Source organism: Pristis pectinata, chromosome 18 (assembly GCF_009764475.1).
Source record: "Pristis pectinata isolate sPriPec2 chromosome 18, sPriPec2.1.pri, whole genome shotgun sequence".
Taxonomy (NCBI): domain Eukaryota; kingdom Metazoa; phylum Chordata; class Chondrichthyes; order Rhinopristiformes; family Pristidae; genus Pristis; species Pristis pectinata.
The window spans coordinates 1,139,775-1,161,861 of record NC_067422.1 but is presented as its reverse complement, the minus strand read 5'-3'; the positions used below and the strand labels follow the sequence as shown (position 1 = coordinate 1,161,861).

General features: G+C 46.5%; 1 protein-coding gene across 1 annotated transcript in view; it reads right to left on the bottom strand.

Annotated features, from left to right (window-relative positions):
- Positions 1-11,842, bottom strand: part of abcc3 (ATP-binding cassette, sub-family C (CFTR/MRP), member 3) — a 94,086-nt gene extending 82,244 nt beyond the window's left edge. Inside the window, exon 1 of the mRNA XM_052033314.1 lies at positions 11,689-11,842. Within this exon, the coding sequence (XP_051889274.1) occupies positions 11,689-11,748 (60 nt within the window). The 5' untranslated portion in view covers positions 11,749-11,842. The remainder of the gene's footprint in view (positions 1-11,688) is intronic.
- Between the last annotated feature and the right edge of the window lie 10,245 nt (positions 11,843-22,087).

The window sequence follows — 22,087 nt, the reverse complement described above, 5'->3', positions numbered from 1 at the left end:
AGGGAGGACATACACAGTAAATGGTAGGGCACTGAGGAGTGCGGAGGAACAAAGGGATCTGGGAGTTCAGATACATAATTCCTTGAAAGTAGAGTTACAGGTAGACAGGGTTGTAAAAAAGGCTTTTGGCATCCTGGCATTCATAAATCAAAGTATTGAGTATAGGAGTTGGAATGTTTTGGTGAGGTTGTATAAGTCATTGGTGAGACCAAATTTAGAATATTGTGTGCAGTTCTGGTCGCCGAACTATAGGAAGGATGTCAGTAAGATTGAAAGAGTGCAGAGGAGATTTACAAGAATGTTGCCGGGTCTTCAGGAGTTGAGTTATAAGGAAAGATTGAGCATGTTAGGACTTTATTCCTTGGAGTGGAGAAGAATGAGGGGAGATATGATAGAGGTTTATAAAATGATGAGGGGCATAGACAGGGTTAATGCAAGTAGGCTCTTTCCACCTAGATTAGGAGAGATAAGTACGAGAGGACATGGCTTTAGGGTGAAAGGGGAAAGGTTTAGGGGGAACATTAGAGGGAACTTCTTCACTCAGTGGTAGGAGTGTGGAATGGGCTGCCATCTGATGTGGTAAATGCGGGCTCACTCTTAACCTTTAAGAGTAAATTAGATAGATACATGGACGAGAGAGGTCTGGAGGGGTATGAGCTGGGGGCAGGTAAATGGGACTAGCAGAATAATGTTTCGGCACAGACTAGAAGGGCCAAATGGCCTGTTTTCTGTGCTGTAGTTTTCTATGGTTCTAACTCTAAAGATTCTGTACCTTCTGCATAAAGGTTTATCAGCTTGATCTTAAGTCCTGTACATTCCTAGTAAGAATTCCTTACTCCAACGTTTCAACCACCTTCACACTTGCTGTACAAGCATGTCAACTTTGATATTCAAGAATGAGATTACCCAAATCCCTCTGAACTGTCCCAATTTGGATGACTTCCATTTTACCCTATCTGCCATCTCTCACTCAGTTACCCTGCCCGGATCCCCTGCAGTCTCTGCACCTCTCATCCTTTGCACCCAGCAACACATTCAATTCTTCCAATGCCACACTTCCAGTGGCCAACTTGTAACAGCTTGCCAACCTGGAAATAACTTATCCTCCTCTGTGTTTTGTCAGTTAATCAGTCCTCCAATAGTACATTTACATCTCCCTCAGCACCACGAGTACTTGAAAGACAATATTTGAAAATGAAAATGGAGACAAGAGTCTGCAGATACTGGAATCTGGAACAAAAAACAAACAGCTGGAGGAACTCAGCAGGTCAGGCAGCATCTGTGGAGGCAGAGGAATGGTGACGTTTTGGGTCAGTATAGAGGGAAGATAGACCAGAGAGAGGGGCGAGACAGGGGCTGGTAGGTGGAATTGGGCAAGGTTGTGGGAGGGTGGGGGAGGGAGAAGCGGGGAGGGTTAAGGTAGAGACAGAGGCCGAGGGCAATGAATGAAACCAGTGAAGGGAAGTAATGTGAGCAGATGGAGCCAAGTGGGGAGTGGCGGGGGCGGGGGGAAGAGAATTTAAAAAAAAGACTATGGAGACAAAGGCTGGCGGGCGATGGGTGGAAAAAAAAGGGAATAAAAAATGTAGAGACACAGACTAGAAGGTGATTAAAGTGGAACCAGATAAATGAAGGTTGATGGAATCAGTTTGGAGGGGGGTGGGGGAGAGAATAGGAAGGATAACAAGTGGGTGACATGTATGAGTGATGGGCAACCAGAAGCAGGGGAGGGTAAACCTACCCAGAAGATGGGTTGAAGGGGGGTGGGCAGCGGGAGAACAGAAAAGGGTGAGAGACCTGGGTGGACTGGTGGGAGTGGAAATGGAACACGGGGGAATGGCTTACCAGAAGTTGGAAAATTCAATGTTCATAGTGTTGGGTTGTAGGTTACCCAAATGGATAACGAGAAGTTGTTCTTCTAGTTGGCGTTTGGCCTCTCTATGGCAGTGCAGAAGGTAGACAGGACTGTGTGGGAATGGGGAGGGCAATTAAAATGGCTAGCAGTTGGGAGCTCCAGATGGCCATGCTGGACAGAGTGTAAGTGGTCGGCAGAACTGTCACCTAATCTGTACTTGGTCTCACAGACATAGAAGAGGCGATATCAAGAGCACTGAATGCAAGAGAGCAAAGCTGGAAGAGGTTGAAAATGAAACATGGCTAGTGCTACAGAGAAAGTGGGATTATTCCACTAACTTTAGCAAAGAGCTGGCACAGGCACAATAAGATTGAAATGCCTCTTCTCGACTGGATCACTCTAGGATTCCACTGCCTTGTGCCTGCACTGGTAATCTGCTGTCCACCTGCCTCCTGACCTCATCATATGAAGAAGGCAGGGGCAGAGTCCATGTTATTGGAGGTACCACCACAGTACATCCATCAAAAGCAGGTAACACAAGAGCAGTGGGTTCAAGGGAGGGCAGGCTTGGAAAAATAGAGATTAGGTCTGGCTGGAAGGGGGAGGCAATTCACCACTGTGTCTGTAATAGGCAGCAACATAGGTTGGAAAAGAGTGGCTGTCATGTTCAAAGCTTTGTTGGTAATAAACAAGATAAAAATCAAACGTCAGAAATAGCAAAACACAATCTTGCTTTTGATTATCAGTTGATCATTCTGAAAAACACTCAGAACAAGCTGCATTTTTTCCACAATCTGACAACTGATCAACTCAGATTGCTGAAACCATCAGGTTTTTTAAAGCAGCAAAATCTCCAAGATCTAGCACCACAACTGAATGGCACCACTCAATCTCGCAAGACACATACAAACCCAGAGCAGAAGTCAACAACGTGGCCCTTCAAGCCTGTTCCATCATTCAAAATCTTGGCTGATCCAATTGAAATTTCAACTTTGCATTTCCCTCCTATCCATGAGAACCTTTCACTCCTTTACTTATCAAGAATCTATCCAACTGTCTTAAAAATATTCCAATACTATCTTCCTCAACATGGGTGGTAGTAGCAGAGTCCCAAAGACTCACGGCCCTGAAAGAAAAGAATTTCACCTCTTTTGTCTTAAATGGGTGACCTCATACTTAAAGGCAACATGATACCAACCCTGATCGTCAGCACTGGGATAAGAGCCAAAGGCCAGGTACAAACATGTTGTTTGGGTTTCCTAAACCATCTAATATTTCAACTGGATCAAATATCAACCCCTCTAGTTACAGTTTGGATAAAAGTGGAACAGTTTTTGTTGGGCAATTACACACTTGAAAATAAGAGGTGGTAGCTCAGCACAGCACCTACACAACAGCCCCACACAGTAACCATCCCCAAATACAGATACCTAAAGCCCAAGTTCCCAAGTATGATATAAAAACAGAAAATGCTGGAAAAACAGCAGCAAAGGCAGAATCTATGGAGAGACTCAACATTTCCCATCTTCACTCTCCGTTGACTGTTTCCCTTCCAAAGATGCTGCTGCCTGACATGCAGTTTTCCAGCATTTTCTGTTTATATTTCAGATTTCTGGCAGCTGCAGTCATTTTTCTGATTTTCTCCATAAATTTTAATCTATATAAAAAAAACTTGAATGTCTATGCACTTCTTCTGCCTCAGACCAAAAATGATTTACATCCAATGAAATATAGCTTTTAAAATTAAAAGATGTAGCCACCGTCACAGATATAGGAAACTCAATAAGCAAAACCTCACAAAGAGATTTGTAAGATGGGTACAGGAAGGATGGCATTGAGTTAGCAATGGTGCCAAAAAGATTCACAAGGATGTTACCAGGACTGGAGGGCTTGCACTATAAGGAAAGACTGGATAGGCTGGGATTTATTTCCCCTGGAGCGTAGGAGGCTGAGGTAAAATCATGAGAAGCAGAGTCAAGGTGAATGGTCCCAGACTTTCTCCCCCAGGGTAGAGTTGTCTAAAACTAGAGGGCATAGATTGAAGGTAAGAGAGGAAAGATTTAGAAGAGATCTGAGGGGCAACTTTTAATCAGAGGGAGGTGGGTATGTGGAATGAGCAGGGTACAATTATAACATTTCAAAAACATTTGGACACATACATGGTTAGGAGAGGTTTAGAGGGATATGGGCCAAACATAGGGAAAATGGGACTAGTTCAAGGAGACAACTTGGTCAGCATGGACAAGTTGGGCCAAATGGCCCTTCTCCATGCTGTATAACTCTAAAAAGTAAGCAGCAAGGACCAGATCAACCCTCCTAGCTTATAAGAATATATGTTGACCAAGACACTTTAATAACTCCCTGCCATTCTTTGAAATAATGCCATGAGATGTTTTATGTCCCCGAGAGAGCATACAGGACCTTGGTTTAACATCCAAGTGAAAAGAAAGCACATGTGACAGAACAGTATTTCCACAGTGCTCCTCCGGTACGTTCCTCTAAATCTCTACAGCCACAACTTTGCGACTTGAAGAGGGCACTACCCATTAAAGCAGAGCTAACATCTAAACAATAGGACGTAGATTGTTAGCTGTGGGCTCTGGGTTTTGGAAGCTGGGGGCAGTAGGTGAGAAAGGACTGAGCAACACAGGCAAGCCCAGGGTGATGGTGCAAAACCACAAGGAGGTTTACCACATGAAGGCTGAATACTTGTGGCTTGGTAACTGGTTCTGACTGAAACCAACCATTTAACACCCAGCTGCCTTTTGGAAACATACAAAATTCTTAAGGAAGCTGGACAGGAGAAACGAGCGCATCCAATCCAAGTGTCTAAAACCAGAGGTTGCAGTCTCAAAACAGGTCAGTTATTCAGAGCAGAGAGGAGAATGAATTTCTTCACCCAGATGGTACTGAAGGTTTGGAACTCTGCCCAAGAGGGCAGTGGAGGCTCGGTCACCCAGTATAATCAAGACAGTTTAATGTTTTCTTTTGATAATAAGGGAATCAGGAGCCAGTGTAGGAAAGTGGCTGACGTAAAAGTTCAGCTATAACCTTACTGAACGGAACAGGCACAAGCAACCCAATGGCCTACCCTTTCTTCTATTTCCTATGTTCTTATATACATCTTTCTTCTACACAGTATGAGGGATAATTGGACACTCAGATTATCACCCTTTCCCTCAATGTCAACAAAACTAAAGAGCTGGTCATTGACTTCAGGAAAGGGGGCGGTGTACATGCATCTGTCTACATCAATGGTGCTGAGGTCGAGAGGGTTGAGAGCTTCAAGTTTGGCACAGCTTTCTGCGCTGAAGGGCCTGAATTGTGCTGTAGGTTTTCTATGTTTCTGTGTTTCTTCAGAAATGAAGCCTTGTTGAAAAACAACTTCCAATTGCATGGCTTTCATCTACAGCAATTGACAAGAACTTGTTTGTGAAATTTTAAGTTTCCAAATTCTTTTAAGAAGTGACTGCACAGTTACACAAGGAGTGACAATTACATTGACTCACAGCTACCGTAAACACTTAATTACCCTGCTGAATAAACAATTAAAAATAAATTTTCATCTAATCACACCCTACAACACCTTGTTAAGTTTTCAGACTATTGCCAAGGAGCATAGAGAGTGGTGGGTGCCTGCAACACCATCCCAAGGGAAGTGGTAGAAGCAGATACAACAGCAACATTTAAGAGGCATTTAGACAGGCAGGTGAACTGGCAGGGAGTGGAGGGATGTAGACCACGTGTAGGCAGATGGGTTCATTCGGCTTGGTGCAGACATCATGGCCCAAGGGCCTGTCCTGCACTGAACTGTTCCACACATGTTAAATAGAGTTCTGTAACGTTAGGAACTGCACTGTTGGGTTTGAAATCTTGAAACGTTTTTCCTCAGATGGCCAAAGGTTGTGCAGGCATGTAGAAGTGATGGCAAATTTCATAGTTGTTGCTCAACTCTGCTGAGAGGTGAATCTCCAAAGGATGTGGTCCAAGTTTTCCAGGGTTTGGCATCAACCTGCCTGGCCAGGGTCTCTGGTTTGTGGAAGTGCAAGGCCAATGCTCTTGTACGTTTCAGTGAAGTTGATGATGACTCGGAGCTCAGTCTCTAAATAAGCACATCTACAAGCATTAATGGCATGCTGCAGCTTGATGATCAAAGCTGGGCTGTCCTTGGTTCTGAGGTGGGGCAAAGTTGATTTAAGCAGCTTCCCTTTTGACCTGCAGATTAGTTCCACACTAGGAAAAATCTTACTGGAAGCAAGGTGCATCATTGTGGTGGCAAAGCTGAGAAAAGTGTTAGGTTGACAACTTGCCCTTGTCTGATACTGATCTGCAATGGATTTGACTATGTTGACACATTGATTAGGATCACGACATCATGAAGCAGATGCAAGATAGGGATGAATTTCTGCAGGCTGCTAGCCAAACGAGAATGCTCTATGGTGTCTCTCAACTGAGAGAGTCAAAAGCTTTTGAGGTTAAAAAATGCCATGAACAGCGGCCGATGGCACTCTGCCCATTTCTCTCGGAATGAGTGCACAGTGAAGAAGCGCAGTGTACTTCTAGGTAGGTGGAAATCATACTGCGATTTGGGGAACACTTCAAGCAGGGGAGGAGGTTGTTGAAGACGACTCTGGCAATGGTGTTCTCCAGGTCAGACAGCAGGGAATCCCCTCCGTAGTTACTGCAGTCTTTCATGAAGCGTCTCTGAAGTTCCCTGGCATGTTCCCCTATTTCTAGATGTGGATTTATGACCAAATTCCCTCTGCTAATTTTTCCAAACTCCAGCACAGCTGTCTGATCAGAGACGTTCTTTAGTCCATGTTCTCACTTTCTAACTGCTCCCAGTCACTCACTGGCCAGATAACCTTGTTTACAGTTTATTGCCATGGTTACCCTGGTTTTACCTTGACAGAGACATTCCCCACACAGCTTAACAAGCTTCTTCCCAGTTCTGATGGACAGTCTTCAACCCAAAACATTAACTTTGTTTCTCCTTCCACAGATGCAGCCTGACCTGCTAAATATTTCAGGCATTTTTTGTTAGCACATCTGCTTCCGGGGCCTTGCTGCTTCTCTGCCGTGGCAGAATTGCTTGCAGCGTGGTCCCACAAGAGACAGAACACAATTCACCTGGTTTAAGCTGCACCCAAAGAGGATGTAGATATCACCCCATCACAGAGGAAGGGGGAAACTTGTTGAGAATGAGCTGCTTTATCTCCCAGAGTGATAGGCGCAGTTACAGTTCCCTTGCCCCATACTCCATTGAGCAAGACAGTCAATTCACCAATTGCATCTCACTGCCAGATCCCTGATTCGGAGAGCAGTGGTACAAGGTATAAACAGCAGGGACACTCAACAGGAATCCCTCACTCAGCTCCAACATCAGCAGTGTCTCAGTAGCACCAGAGTCACGGGTTAGATGCTCCCTGGTTCACAGACTCCTAGGCACTCAGTCCAGTCTCCCCACCTGTCTCACCGGCACTAGAACCAAGCTCCAATATCTTTATTTACCTAACAATTCAAACTTCAATTCAACAGGTTTGAAGTGGCACTCAGGAAGCAAACTATGTTCAGAGGACAAGGGTCAGCGGCAGACAGACCGTCAGCCACCAGATGCTGAATGGTAGTTAGTCCCGTGCCTGAGCAAACACCACAGTGTGAAACAACCTTGAAACCACACACACACTAAGCCTGGGAGAGGAAAATGTCCACAGCAGCCCAGATCTTCCCAAAGTCTGAATTTGATTTATTGTTTACCAAAACTGCAAATCAAAACAAAATTCATAAAGCCAAGTCTGAGAGTGGTTTTGAGTGAGAGAAATTACTCACTGAGCAAAGCTGAAGTTTCAACTTCCTGGCCAGACAAACAGAGGCATTGCCCAATTGCCCCTCTCCTAACACCTCAACACCATCTGCAGTTAGGAGCCCAGATTCCACGTGCAGCCAGTGGAAGGAGCATCACAATCAGGTGTTGAACAGAAGCACATTCACACAACAGATCACCCTTGTTTTCAACCATGTTTCATGGAATATTTTTAAAACTCATTCATTTTTCCTGATCTGGCAAAGCCAGCGTTTAAAGCTCATCCCGAATTGAGCTAAAACTAAGTTGCTTGTTAAGCCATTTCAGAGGACATTTAAACGTCAACCACACTGGTGGCACTGGAGTTAGATACAAACCAGACTGGGCACGGATGGCAGATTTCTTCCACTGAGGGGCTTTAATGTTTTTTTAAAATCACTAATCCAGTTGATTTGTGGTCATCATTACTATAAACTATTTAAATCTCACAGTTGCCATGGTGGGACCGGAATTTGAGTTACTGGATTGTTAGTTCAAGCTTCCGAAGAAGGTGAAAACTTCCACCTGATGCTGGAATCCAGATGAAAAACACGATGATGCTGGAGGAACTCAGCAGGCCGGGCAACATCTGTGGAGAAAAGCAGGTGGTCAACATTTCGGGTCAGGACCCTTCTTCAGGACCTGAAGGGTCCTGACCCAAAACATTGACTGCCTGCTTTTCTCCATGGATGCTGCCTGGCCTGCTGAGTTCCTCCAGCATCATCGTGTTTTTCACCACCATTATACTGTCCTACTGTTTAAAAACAGCAGGCGGAGCCAATCCAGACCAGACCACCACACCCGGATAGGCATTCCAAGTCCAGCAACCAATAAGCCTACCAAACAGGACCAGGGGATTTATCTCAATGCTCTTTCTTAGCTGGTTTGGATGTTATGAACCCAATGGTCTGTGCAGTGAAAAGTGATGATTTTGTAACAAGAAGTCTTTCAGCATAAGGAACCAAACACAGGTATGTAACTTTTAGAAGTGATGGTTAAAATGGAAGAAAGAATGTGACAAAAGACAGCACAGAGAACAGACCACAGATCAGAAAATTAAGTAAAATCAGTTTGGATGCAGCTAAGAAACAAGAAATGGCAGAAAACAGTGGTGGAGGTTATCTGTGGAGCCACAACAGTAGTAGTAATACACGGCAATAGATTAGGAAGTCATATGTGCATGTATAATAGTTGCAACTTCAACCTACATGTAGTCTGAGCAAACCAAGTTAACAGCAAAAGCGTAGAGGATAAATTTAAGGAGCAAATAAGGTATGGTTTTCTAGATCAGTATTTTGAGGAACTAACCAGGGAACGGGTTACTTTAGATCTAGTATTGTGTAATGAGAAAGGATTAATAAATAACCTGGCAGATAAGAGGCCTTCAGGGAAACTGATCATAATATGATTGAAAGTGATTTCATTCACTCTGAAATCCTTAAATTTAAATTAAGTAAACTACGAAGATTGGGTGTGATAGATTGGCAAACTACATTAAGAAGATATGGCAGTAATCAGGCAATGACATGTTTAAAGAGTTCATAAAACAGTTTACAACAAATATGTACTCCCCGAAGATACAGAAACCCAAAAGGAAAAATGGTCTAGAACACAGAATATGGAACAGTAGTTTAGGAACAGGCCCTTCAGCCCACGATGTCTGTGCTGATCACGATGCCCCAGTAACCTAATCCCTTCTGCAGGCCTGCACATGATCCATATCCCTCCATTCCTTGCATCGTCATGTGTCTATTTAAAAGCCTCTTGAACGCCACTATTGTATTTGCTTCCACCACTACCGTTGGCAGTGTGCTCCAGGCACCTACCATTCTGTGTAAAAAAAACCTTGCTCTGCACATCCCCTTCGAACTTTCCCCCTCTCACTTTAAACCTATGCCCTCTAGTATTCAACATTTCCACCCTGGTAATTGAGTATCGGTAGAGGAAAGGGCTTCTAATGTTGGCAGAAAGAGCAGTAAGTGGGTGGCTTGGGAACATTTCAGTATTCAACAGAGGAACAAAACATTGATAAGTAAAATAGAAGAGTAATCTTGTAAGAAAAAAACACAGACAATAAAAGCTTATTTATAGGAAAAATATATGAAAGATTATTAACAGCAAATGCAAATTTCTTGCAGAGTGGGAGAGGAGAAATTATACTGAGGAACAAAGGAAAGGCAAAGAAATTAAAGAAATATTTTGTGTCTGTCTGCACAAAGGACACAGAAACCCCACTCCCAACACCACCCCCAAAAAGCAGTGCAGGACTATTGCACAATACTGGTTAGACAGCACCTGGAGTATTGCCTGCAGTTCTGGTTGTCACACCACAGGAAGGATGTGGTTTTGCTGGAGAAAGTGCAGAGAAGGTTCACCAGGATGCTGCCTGGATTGGAGGATTTTAGTTATGGGGAAAGATCAATAGGCTAGACTTGTTTTCCCTGGAACGAAAGAGGCCGAGAGGTGACCTGATAGAGGTTTATAAGATCATGAGAGACGTAGATATGGGAGACGCTCAAAATCTTTTTCCCATGATAAGGGTGTCAAGAACAAGAGGACACAGTTTTAAGGTGAGAGGTAGGAGATTTAAAGGGAATCTTAGGGGCTTTTTTTTTAAGAAAACACAGAGTGGTTGGTATATGGAATACACTGCCAGATGTGGAGGTGGTGGATTCAGATACAATTACTGCATTTGAGAGGCATTTCAACAAGCTCAAGGTGAGCCATTCAGTCCCAATGCAGGCAAGTGGGATTAGTGTAGCTGGGCAGAAAGGTTGGCACAGATGCAGTGGGGCAAAGGGCATGTTTCTCTGCTGTACAACTTTCTACAACAAAAAGTCTAGGAGGAGGAACCAAATGAAAATAGCATTAGTAAAAAGTAATTACAAAAATTAGTGCAGCCAAAAGACAATAAATCCCCAAAACCTGATGATCAGCATCCCAAGATTTTGAAAGAGGTGATCATGGACATAAGGGACCCACTGGTTGTCATCTCCCAGAATTTCATGAAGTCCAGAATGATTCATATCAATTGGAAAATAGCACATGTAACCCCAAAGAGCTTTCAGAGAGATTCAGACAAGTTAGGTAAATAGGCAAGGGCACAGTATAATGTGGGGAAATGTGGTCACTTACTTGGATAGAAAAAAAGCAAAATAATTTTAAACAGCAAGAGATTGAAAGGTAGTGGTGCTCAAAGGGATCTGGGTGTCCTTATACAAAAACAGCACATCTTATGTGCAAATTAAAGCAACAAATACTACATCAATATTTTTTGCAAAAGGAACTAAGCACAAAAGTAAACGCATTTTTAAAGCAATCATACACAACTTTACTGAGACTGCACTTGGAAAAATGAGTACAAGTCTGGGTTTCCTACAAAAAGATATATTTTCAATAGAGGGAACGCAGTGAAGATTCACCAGATTGATTATTGAGTTGGGAGATTCGTCATGAGAGATTAGAATAGGCCAATGTGCCTAAGGATCAGAGATAAACTCAATGAAATTCTTACAGGGCTTGAAAGGCTGGATACAAAGATGTGGTTCCCCTCACGGGGCTGCCTAGACCCAGGGATTACAATCTCAAAACAAGAGTTTAGTCATTCAGGACAGAGAGGGCAAGAAACTTCTTCAGCCAGAGGGTGGAAAATTTCCACCAAAGAGGCTGTGCAGGCTCGATCACCGGGCAAGTAGATTTTTAATGAGAAGGTAATCAAGGATGTGGCTTTAGTACAGGAGGATGGCACTGAGGTAAACGAGCAGGCCGAACATCAGGCAGGAAGGGCAGAATGGCCGACTCGGGCTCCTGTTCCTGATGGGACTAATGAAGTATTTCTAATGTTCCTCCTAGAGCGCTGCCCGGGATCCAAAACTAAAGCAGGCTCCAACCTCCGAGCTTCCCGCCCGCCCGTCCCTCCCTCCCTCCCTCCCCGCCGCACGGAATCCCTCACACCCTCCCCTCACACCCCTAACCCCGGACCTCGCCTTACCCACAAGCGGGACCCAGGCCCGAACTGGGACTCGGGCAGCCCGCTGCACAACCGCTCCATGCGTCAGTGTCCGAGTAGCGGCTCCAAATCACAAACTTCCTCCAAAGACGAACGCCAGTCCGCCCCCGCCCCCGCTGGGGCCCCGCCCCGCCCCGTCCCTCCCCACAGGCTCCGCCCCGCTGAACGACGCTCCCGTCCCCTCACTACAGGCCCCGCCCTTCCCAGCGACAAGTCCCGCCCCTTGCTACGGAGCACGCGCGCAGCGAAATGCTGCGGGCGCAATGACGAGCCCCGCCCACAGCTTCAGCCAGTGTGTGGAGTCACGGCCGTCCTCACTGGCCCCGCCCCTCCTCCTGCCCCGCCCCCTCCTCTGGCCCCGCCCCCCTCCGCCGCCCGGGGAGACGAACAGGTCGGGGAGACGCCTCACGTGTAACTGGGTGTTGGAGGCTGAGCTTTGGCAGCGCCTGTCACCTCCCTGCCCCATCACTAATACTGACTGTCAGGCCCCATCCCCACCCAGGTGCAGGAGGAGGCTGTTCGGCCCATCGAAGCAGATCTAACGTGGTAGTGTAGCAGTTTGCGTAACACTATTACAGCGCCAGCGACCCGGGTTCAATTCTGGCCGCTGTCTGTAAGGAGTTTGTACGTTCTCCCTGTGTCTGCGTGGGTTTCCTCCGGGTGCTTGGGTTTCCTCCCACATTCCAAGGACGTACGGGTTAGGAAGTTGTGGCCGTGCTATGTTGGAGCCGGAAGTGTGGCGACACTTTTGGGCTGCCCCCCAGAACACTCTATGCAAAAGGTGCATTTCACTGTGTATTTTGATGTACGTGTGACTAATAAAGATATCTTACCTTGTACCTCAGTGCCAACATGGCTTCAAAACCACTGCCGGGACCGTGTTCCTGGATCCCTCCATGGTCCTATACTTTCCCACTTCCACTGCTTGGTGTCAACCTCATGCAGATCATTCCCCCCATCGCCTTATGGAGTTCAACGACTGGGTGGGGTTAGGGTCGTGGTATCCCAGAACATGTACCAGCCAAGGAAACATTCTTTGAAGAGTACCACTGCTGTAAACTAGGAGATACGGCTATGTTTTGTCCACAGCAGACTCCTGTGAATGGATATGTTACAATGACTACATAATTTGCAAGCACTATTTGAATGTGGTGAGGGATTCCGTATCTCCCTCAGGCTGTGAGTTCCAGACCCTCACCAGCCCCTGAGGGGAATAAAAACCTTCCCTCAACTCCTCTCGAATCATTCATAACCAATCACCTGAAATCACTGTTCCTGCTTTGGGGGCCTCTGCTAAAGGAAATAGGTTCTTCTGTTTATTCTATCTAGGACCTAACGTAAATTGGTTTATTATTGTCACATGTACTGAGGTGCAGTGACAAACTTGCCTTGCATACCGTTCATACAGATCATTTCATTACACAGTGCATTGAGGTGGTACAATGGAAAATAAATATATATGCAGAATAAAGTGTTACAGTTGCAGAGAAAGTGCATACAGGTGGACAATAACAATAATTACATAATTTTCTTTTCTGTTTAGGGACTTTTGTTGAAGAGTAAACATTGGCAGAACTCTCCTCGTCACCTTTGAAATGCTGCCACAGAAGCCCACCCGAGAAAGTATTCAGGAAATTGATGTCGGTGTCTGAGGTGCTCAGGACAGGAATTGCTGTTGCTGCTGTCGGATCTATGTGATTAGTGCCACGTGCGTGAATCAAGGTAGGGAGTGATGTGACCTGAATTCCACCCTGTCTTGGCCAACCTAAAACCCCTTTTTCATCTGACATCAGCTTCCAGCTACATACCTGCTGTCACCCAGGCCTGACTGCAGGACCATCCCATCAGTGATCTTCGCCCTCGACACCACCTCCCCCACCTGCTGCTGCCCTCCTGGCCAGTCTTCGTAAAGCTGCACATAAGAACCAGAAGCAGTAGTTAGCAATTCAGCCCCTCAACCCTGCTTCGTCTTTCAATAAGATTGTGGCTGGTCTGACCCAGTGCTTCTAACTGCACATTCCCTTAATATTTAAAAATCTACCCCATTTCTGACTCCTTGTCTCTTCTTTCTATTTATGCTGAAATTTATCATTCCTTTGCTCAATCAACCAGCCCGTCCAAGTCTCTATCCTGCTCACTGCTTCAAGTTGTTCCCTTATTTGAATGGACAAGTATGGAGGTTGCAGAGCAATGAAGCAGGACCAGCCCAGCGGTGTCTAGCTCAGCTGGGGCGTGGAAGAGGCTGGTATAGTCAACCACATCAAAGCTATAGGTGATAATCATAGGGCATCTTTCCTGGAGGGGTCAATTCTAGCATCGGTCAGAGGGCCCTTCAGTTGAAGATTGTGCAAGAATTTCCTGCTTTTCTGTTCAAGTGAGAGAGAATAAGTTGCAGGGCTGCAGGGAAGTGAGGAGAGGGGAAATGGCACTGTGGGATTGCCCTGTTTGGGATCCAGCATGGAACCTGTAGGCTGAATGGTCTCAGTTTGTGTTATAATAAGTAATATTGTGCCTTATCTGAACCACAGTTCCATCAACAGTCCAGAGAGAAAACAATTTCAGACAGATCTCATAATATGAATAAAAGATTGTCTTTCCATTAATTGCTTTAAAGGTTTCTTTGTCTTTGTGTTACAGTAACATCCAAATACAAAACACTGTGGGGAATATTCATAATTTATGTTACACAAGTACAACCACTTACAGGATTCTGAAAATGATTGGTCCCTTGGAGGACAGTGGACTTCACCTCAGGTCCTCTGGCCCTAAAAGGAGGCATCTGGGCTTTAAGCAAGTACATAGTTCCCTGAGCAACACACAAAAAGTGCTGGAGGAACTCAGCAGGTCAGGCAGCATCTATGGAGAGAAATAAACAGTCAACATTTTGGGTGGAGACCCATCACTGGGACTGGAAAGGAAGAGGGCAGAAGCCAGAATAAGAAGGTCGGAGGAGGGAGAGGAGCACACAGAGGCAGGGGATAGGTGAGTTCAGGGGATAGGTGAGTCTGGGTGAGAGGGGGAAGGTAGGTGGGTGGGGGAGGGGGAGATGTAAGGAGCTGGGAGGTGATGGGTGGAAGAGGCAAAGGGCTGAAGGGGGGATCCAGTTGGAGAGGGCAGTGGACCATGGAATAAAGGATGGGGGAGGTGGGGAATAGATGGACAGGTCATGAGGGCGGGGCAGGGGAAAGAGAAGCAGGGAGGGGGCCTCAGAAATGAGGGAAGACAAAGGAAGGGGGAAAGGGGAAATAAAAAGGGTGGGAGAAGAGGAGAGGGGTTACCGGGAGTTCGAGAAATCGATGTTGAGGCTGTCGGGTTGGAGACCACCAAGGTGGAATATGAGGTGTTGTTCCTCCAACCTGTGTCTGGCCTCAATGTGGCAGTAGAGGAGGCCGTGGTTGGACATGTCAGTGTGGGAGTGGGATGTGGAATTGGAGTGGGTGGCCACCGGGAGATCCTGGCTTTTGCAGCGGATGGAGCGAAGGTGCTCGACAAAGCAGTCACCCAATCTGTGCTGCCTCACCTGGAAGGACTGCCTGGGGCCCTGAATGGTGGTGAGGGAGGAGGTGTAGGGACAGATGCAGCACTTGGTGTGGTTGCAGGGATAAGTGCCGGGAGGGGAATCGGTGTGGAGGGACGAGCGGACAAGGGAGTTGTGGAGACAGCGATCCCTAAGGAAAGTGGGGGGGGGGAGGGGAAGATGTGCCTTGTGGTGGGATCCTGTTGGAGGTGGCAGAAGTTGCAGAGGATGCTGTGTTGGATGCGGAGGCTCATGGGGTGGTAGGTGAGGACAAGGGGAACCCTGTCCTGTTATGTCAGGGGGGGAGCAGGCATGTGGGAAATGGAGGAGATGCGGGTGAGGGCAGCATTGATGGTGGAGGAAGGGAAACCCCATTTGTGAAAAAGGAGAACATCTGGGATGTCCTGGAGTGGAAAGCCTCATCATGGGAACAGATGCAGCGGTAGAGGAACTGGGAGAAGGGGATGGCGTCCTTGCAAGTGACTGGGTGGGTGGTGAAGAAGGCATCAGTCAGAGCACTGAGTACAAGAGTTGGGATGTCATGTTACAGCTGTACAAGACATTGGTGAGACCACACTTGGAGTATTCTGTTTGCCTAACTATAGGAACGATGTGATTAAGCTGGAAAGTGTTCAGAAAAGACTCACGAGGATGTTATTGGGACTGGAGGGCTTGAGTTATCAGGTGAGACTGGACAGGCTGGTATTTTTTCCCCCGGAATATAGGAGGCTGAGGAGTGACCTTATCGAGGCATATAAAACCAAAAGGGGCATAGATAGGGTAAATAATGACAGTGTTTTTCCCTAGAGTAGAGCAGTCTAAAACTAGAGGGCATAGGTTTAAGGTGAGAGGGGAAAGATTTAAAGGGGACCTGAGGCACATGTTTTTCACACAGAGGGTGATGGGTATATGGGACCAGCTGCCAGAGGAAGTGGTAGAGGTGGGTACAGTTAGTGTTTGAGAAATATTTGAACAGGTACATGGATTGGAAAAGTTTACAGGGATATTGGCCAAACACAGGCAATTGGGACTAAGTTAGTCAGCAGGGGAGGGTTTAAACTAGTTTTGCAGGAGGATGGGAACCAGATTGATAGGTCAGAGGTTGGGTCATTTACTGTACAAGTAGATGCAGAGTGTAGAAAGACTGTGAGGAAGGATAGGCAGTTGAAAGGGCAAAATTGCAGTCAGTTGGATGGGCTGAAGTGTGTCTACTTTAATGTGAGAAGTATCAGGAACAAGGCTGATGAACTTAGAGCGTGGGTAAGTACATGGAACTATGATGTGGTGGTCATTACAGAGACTTGGCTGTCGCAAGGGCAGGAATGGCTGCTGGATATTCCGGGGTTTAGATGTTTCAAAAGGGACATGGACAGAGGTGAAAGAGGTGGGGAAATGGCTTTGCTGATCAGGGACAGTGTCACAGCTGTAGAAAGGGAGGATGTCCTGGAGGGATCGTCCACTGAGTCAGTGTGGGTGGAAGTCAGAAACAGGAAGGGAGCGATCATTCTATTGGGAGTATTCTACAGACCCCCCCCCCCCCAATAGCAGCAGAGACACTGAGGAGCAGATCGGGGGGCAGATTTTGGAGAGGTGCAAAAATAACAGGGTTGTTGTCATGGATGATTTCAACTTCCCTAATATTGATTGGCACCTCCTTAGTGTAAAGGGGATAGATGGGGCAGAGTTTGTTAGGAGTGTCCAGGAAGGATTCCTGACACAGTACGTGGACAGGCCGACTAGAGGAGTGGGCGTAGTACCTGGTACTGGGCAATGAGCATGATCAGGTTTCAGATCTCTCGCTGGGAGAGCATTTTGGAGACAATGACCATAACTCCTTGAACTTTACCATAGCCTTGGAGAGGGATAGGAGCAGACGATATGGGAAAGTATTTAACTGGGGGAGGGGGAATTATGATGCTATTAGGCAGGAACTTGGGAGTGTAAATTGGGAACAGATGTTCTTGAGGAAGTGCACAACAGAAATGTGGAGGTTGTTTAGGGAGTACTTGCATGGGGTGCTGGATAGGTTTGTTCCATTGAGGCAGGGTAAGGATGGTAGAGTGAAGGAACCGTGGTATGTAGAATACGTTGTCAAGATTACCCCTACGTAATGTTGCAGCTCTATAGAACTCTGGTTAGACCACACTTGGGAGTATTGTGTTCAGTTCTGGTCGCCTCATTATAGGAAGGATGTTGAAGCTTTAGAGAGGGTGCAGAGGAGATTTACCAGGATGCTGCCTGGATAGGAGAGCATGTCTTACGAGGATAGGTTGAGTGAGCTAGGGCTTTACTCTTTGGAGAGGAGGAGGATGAGAGGTGACTTGATAGAGGTGTACAAGATGATAAGAGGCATAGATCAAGTGGACAGTCAGAGACTTTTTCCCAGGGCGACAATGGCCAACACGAGGGGGCATAATTTTAAGGTGATTGGAGGAAGGTATAAGGGGGATGTCAGGGGTAAGTTTTTTACACAGAGATTGGTGGGTGTGTGGAACGCACTGCCGGCAGGAGTTGTGGGGGCAGATACATTAGGGACATTTAAGAGACTCTTAGATAGACACATGAATGATAGAGAAATGGGGGGCTGTGTGGGAGGGAAGGGTTAGATAGATCTCAGAGCAGGATAAAATTTCAGTACAACATCGTGTACTGTGCCCCTGACATCCCCCTTATATCTTCCTCCAATCACCTTAAAATTATGCCCCCTCGTGTTAGCCATTGTCTATGTTGTATGAATGAGTTAGGCTGAAGGGCCTGTTTCCATGCTGTATAACTCTATGACTCTATGAGGTGTATATATTATCTGATGACATTCACAATTGCTGGAAAAGGAAAACCAAACACAGGCCTCAAAGAGGAAGCAAGACCGTGACCATTGAAAAAGTGAAGAGGAGGAGGAACGAGTGTGAAAGGAAACGCTTGTCAGGAATTCCAGGCCTGGGCTGAGGTGAGCTGCTCAGGGATGGGGGTGATCCTGCATGTCCATCAGGCCCAACAGGCTGAGAAACCATAATATCAGCAACAAATTGAACCAATCAAGAGGAAATATTAAATTTGCGGCAATGTCACTCGTGAAGCAGAATTGCTGAAAGCAGAAGAACAATTAGAGGAAGGAACCACTGAGCCAAACAAACTTACATTTAGGTATGGAAAGCTGCAGTGAGCAGCTGAAACCAATGCCTGTTCCCACTGTAGTCCAGCCTGCCTGCACTTAATCAGTAATGTTACTGTTCAGCTGTGCAAAGCCAAGTATTCTGCCTCTACAGATGCTGCCTGGGCTGCTGAGTATCCAGTTTTTTTTGCTTTTTGCCTTAGAGGGAACACAAGAACACAAGGCCATTCAGCCCCTCAAGGCAGTTACACAGGAACAGGAAGAGGCATTTCAATCCCTTCAGCTTGTTACACAAGAAGTGGCCGGAGCCCATTCAGCCCTCAAACCTGTTCCACCACAGTTGATCTGCTTCTTAACTCCATTACGCTGCCTTCTAACAATCCCTGTTGTATAAGCTCCAATTGAGCCCAAACTTTTAGGAGGGAGGGTCAGAGGGAGGAGGATGTCAGTTTTTTGCTACCCTTTGTTCAGAGGAGTCTGTGCCTTAGTCTGGACTAACCCAGCAAGAGATCTCTTCCTTGTATTTTCACTTTATCCCAGCTACCGGGAGGCTAAGGGAGGGAGAGCCATAACCAGTTATCCAACAAGCGGTGAAGGGTGATCACTCCATCTCCTTTGGGTTAACTGTCTGATTGCTCAGATCATGGAAAGAGAGCACTGTTCATGAAGCTTGGCACAAGTTTCTGCAGTATGACGGCACAGCAGTTTGTACCACTGCCTCACAGTCCAGGGACCTGGGTTCAATCCTGTCCTCAGATGCTGTCTGTGTAGAGTTTGCATGTTCTCCCTGTGATCACAAGGGTTTCACCAGGTGTTCCAGTTCCCTCCCACATCTCATAGACATGCCAGTAGGTTGATTGGCAACTGTAAATGCAAAGTAACCAGAGTCCAGGGTACTGGGGGCGTTACTGATGCACAGAGTGTGTGGGTGCCTGGAGGAGCACTATGAGCAGGAAAGTCAGAATGGTCACAGGTAATTCACACACTTCTGGGATCCGTTCATTGATTCAACCAGATCGCAGATGATCTGGGTCTCAGTCCCATCTCCCTGTCTCAGCTCCAGTTCCCTCAAAGAATAAAACCATACAGAGGTTTGAGAGCTCCAATAGACCACTGGCGTCCATGGCCTTTTGGGGGAGGAAGTTCCACTGCCCTGTCCGAAGGAGAGCCTCCTGTGTCACCCTAGAATAGCTGGGCTGGAGTTAAGGTTCTGGCCCCTTATTCTAGTTCTTTCCAGTCTCTCTATTCTCCATCCTATCAAATCCTGTAATCATCTTAAACTCTCCAATTAGATATCCCTCACCCCCTCCATGACCTTCTAGACTTGAGGAGTAAAATCCTGGTCCAAACAACTTTAATAGATATCTGACTGTAAAGTATCCTGACTGGTTGTATCACGGTCTGGTACAGCAGTTTGAATGGACAGGAACGCAAGAAGCTGCAGAGAATAGTGGACTCTGCCCAATACATCACGGGCACATCCCTCCCCACCATCGGTATATCAACACCAGGTGGCGCCTCAAGAAGGCAACATCTATCATCAAAGATCCCCACCATCTGGGCCATGCCTTCTTCTCGCAGCTACCATCGGGCAGAAGGTACAGAAGCCTGAAGTCCCACACCACCAGGTTCAGGAACAGATACTTCCCTTCAACCATTCGGTTCTTGAACCAATCAACACAACCCTAATCACTACCTCAGTACAGCAACACTGGGCCCACTTTGCACTACAATGGACTTTGCTTTTTTTTGTTCTAATTGTGTTATTTCTTGTAAAAAACATGTATAATTTATGTTCAATGTATGTTTTTCTTGTGAATGCTGCTTATCTGATGCTATGTGCCTGTGATGCTGCTGCAAGTTTTTCATTGCACCTGTGCACACATGGACTTGTGCAGATGATGGTAAACTCGACTTTGACTTTAAGATCCATCCCCCCTGGGTATTCCGGTCTCCTGGGGATAAGACTAGTACCAGGGTAGTCTCTCACACTCCCATTACATTGCCTGCCAGCCCACGCTATCAGTGATAGGGAATGACCATCTGAGTTAGCATTCCATTCCCCAGTCTCTGCTCCATTACCTGGAACCTGGTACCAACTCACACTAGGAGTCAGGTACAATAAAACACAGAAACTGCTGGCAGCACGGCAGGTCAAACAGCGTTTGTGGAGAGAGAAACAGCTAACATTTCAGGTCAAAGGCCATTTGCCAGAACTGGGAAAAAGAGAAAACAAGTTTTTTTTCAGTGGAGTAGATGGGGGGGAGGGGTAGGAATAAAGGAATTTCTGTAATAGGGTGAGGCCAAAGTTGCCATGGAGGTAAGTTGTTAGCAAAGTCACCTAGTCATTGAGTTAACAGGCAGTTAGAGAGAGCGAAGAACATAAGAGCCATGAAGTGAGGGTAGTTAGAGAAGGTAATCAGAACTCTGTGAAATGCAGAGCTGCAGGACATGCCCAACAGGTCAGGCTGCGCCAATGGAGAGGGAAGCTGAGCCAGCATCACAGATGGACTGGCCAGTTCTGACAGTGACAGAGGAAGTGAGTTACCTGGAGTTGGAGAGTCGGAGTCCACAAGGCTGCAACACGCCCAGATGGAAGATATTTTTTCCCAAGCCTGCAATAAGGCTCATTATAACAGTGCAGGAGGCCACAGGCAGACAGGTCAGAGTGGGACGGGGATGGAGAATTAAACCAGCAGGCGAAGGAAGCTCAGGATTGGCCAGCAGGCTGAACACAGGTGCTCTGCTAAACAATCACCTGTTTGACACGGTAGTGTAGCGGTTAGCGTAACGCTATTACAGCACCAGTGACCCGGGTTCAATTCTGGCCACTGTGTGTAAGGAGCTTGTATGTTCTCCCTGTGTCTGCGTGGGTTTCCTCCGGGTGCTCCAGTTTCCTCTCACATTCCAAAGACGTACAGGTTAGGAGCTGTGGACATGCTATGTTGGTGCCGGAAGAGTGGCAACACTTGCGGGCTGCCCCCAGCACATTCTCAGTAACGCAAAAAGACGCATTTCACTGTGTTTTGATGTATGTGTGACTAATAAATAAAATATCTAAAATATGTAAAAACGTAGAGGAGGCCACATTGTGAATTGCGAATACAGATTGGATAAAGGGCCAGTGAATTACTGCTTCATCTGGAAGGACTGCTTGGGTCGCTGAATGGTGGGAAGGGTAGAGGTGAAGGGCTGGAGAGCAGGCTGGGTGGCTGGTGGGGAGAGCGCGAGGCAGGGTGATGAGGTGAAAGTGGGGCATAGGTTGGTGGGGTGAGACACAAATGGATGATACATGACTGATCATATCAAAAGATGAGAACTGTGAAGTGTTATATTTTGGTCAGTAGAATGAGAAGAGGCAATAGGAACTGGAGGGCACAAGTGCTGAGTAGATGATCCTCCTAAGATCGCCACTCTTACAGAAGCTTTTCCTCGGCCAATTTGATTCACTCCACATTGACATAAAGAACAGACAGAGCACTCACCAAGACTCCTCAGACAGCACTGTACAAACCCATGACTTCTACCAGCTGGAAAGACAAGGGCAGCAAAAGCATGGGACATCACTGCCTGGAGGTTGCCTTCCAAGCCACACACCATCCTGACTTGGAAATATATTGCTGTGCCTTCACCGTCACTGGGTCAAAATCCCAGAACCCTCTCCCTAACAGCATTGTGGGTACACCCGCAACTCAGGAAGGCAGCTCACCACCACCTTCTCAAGGGCAACTAGGGATAGGCAATAAATGCTG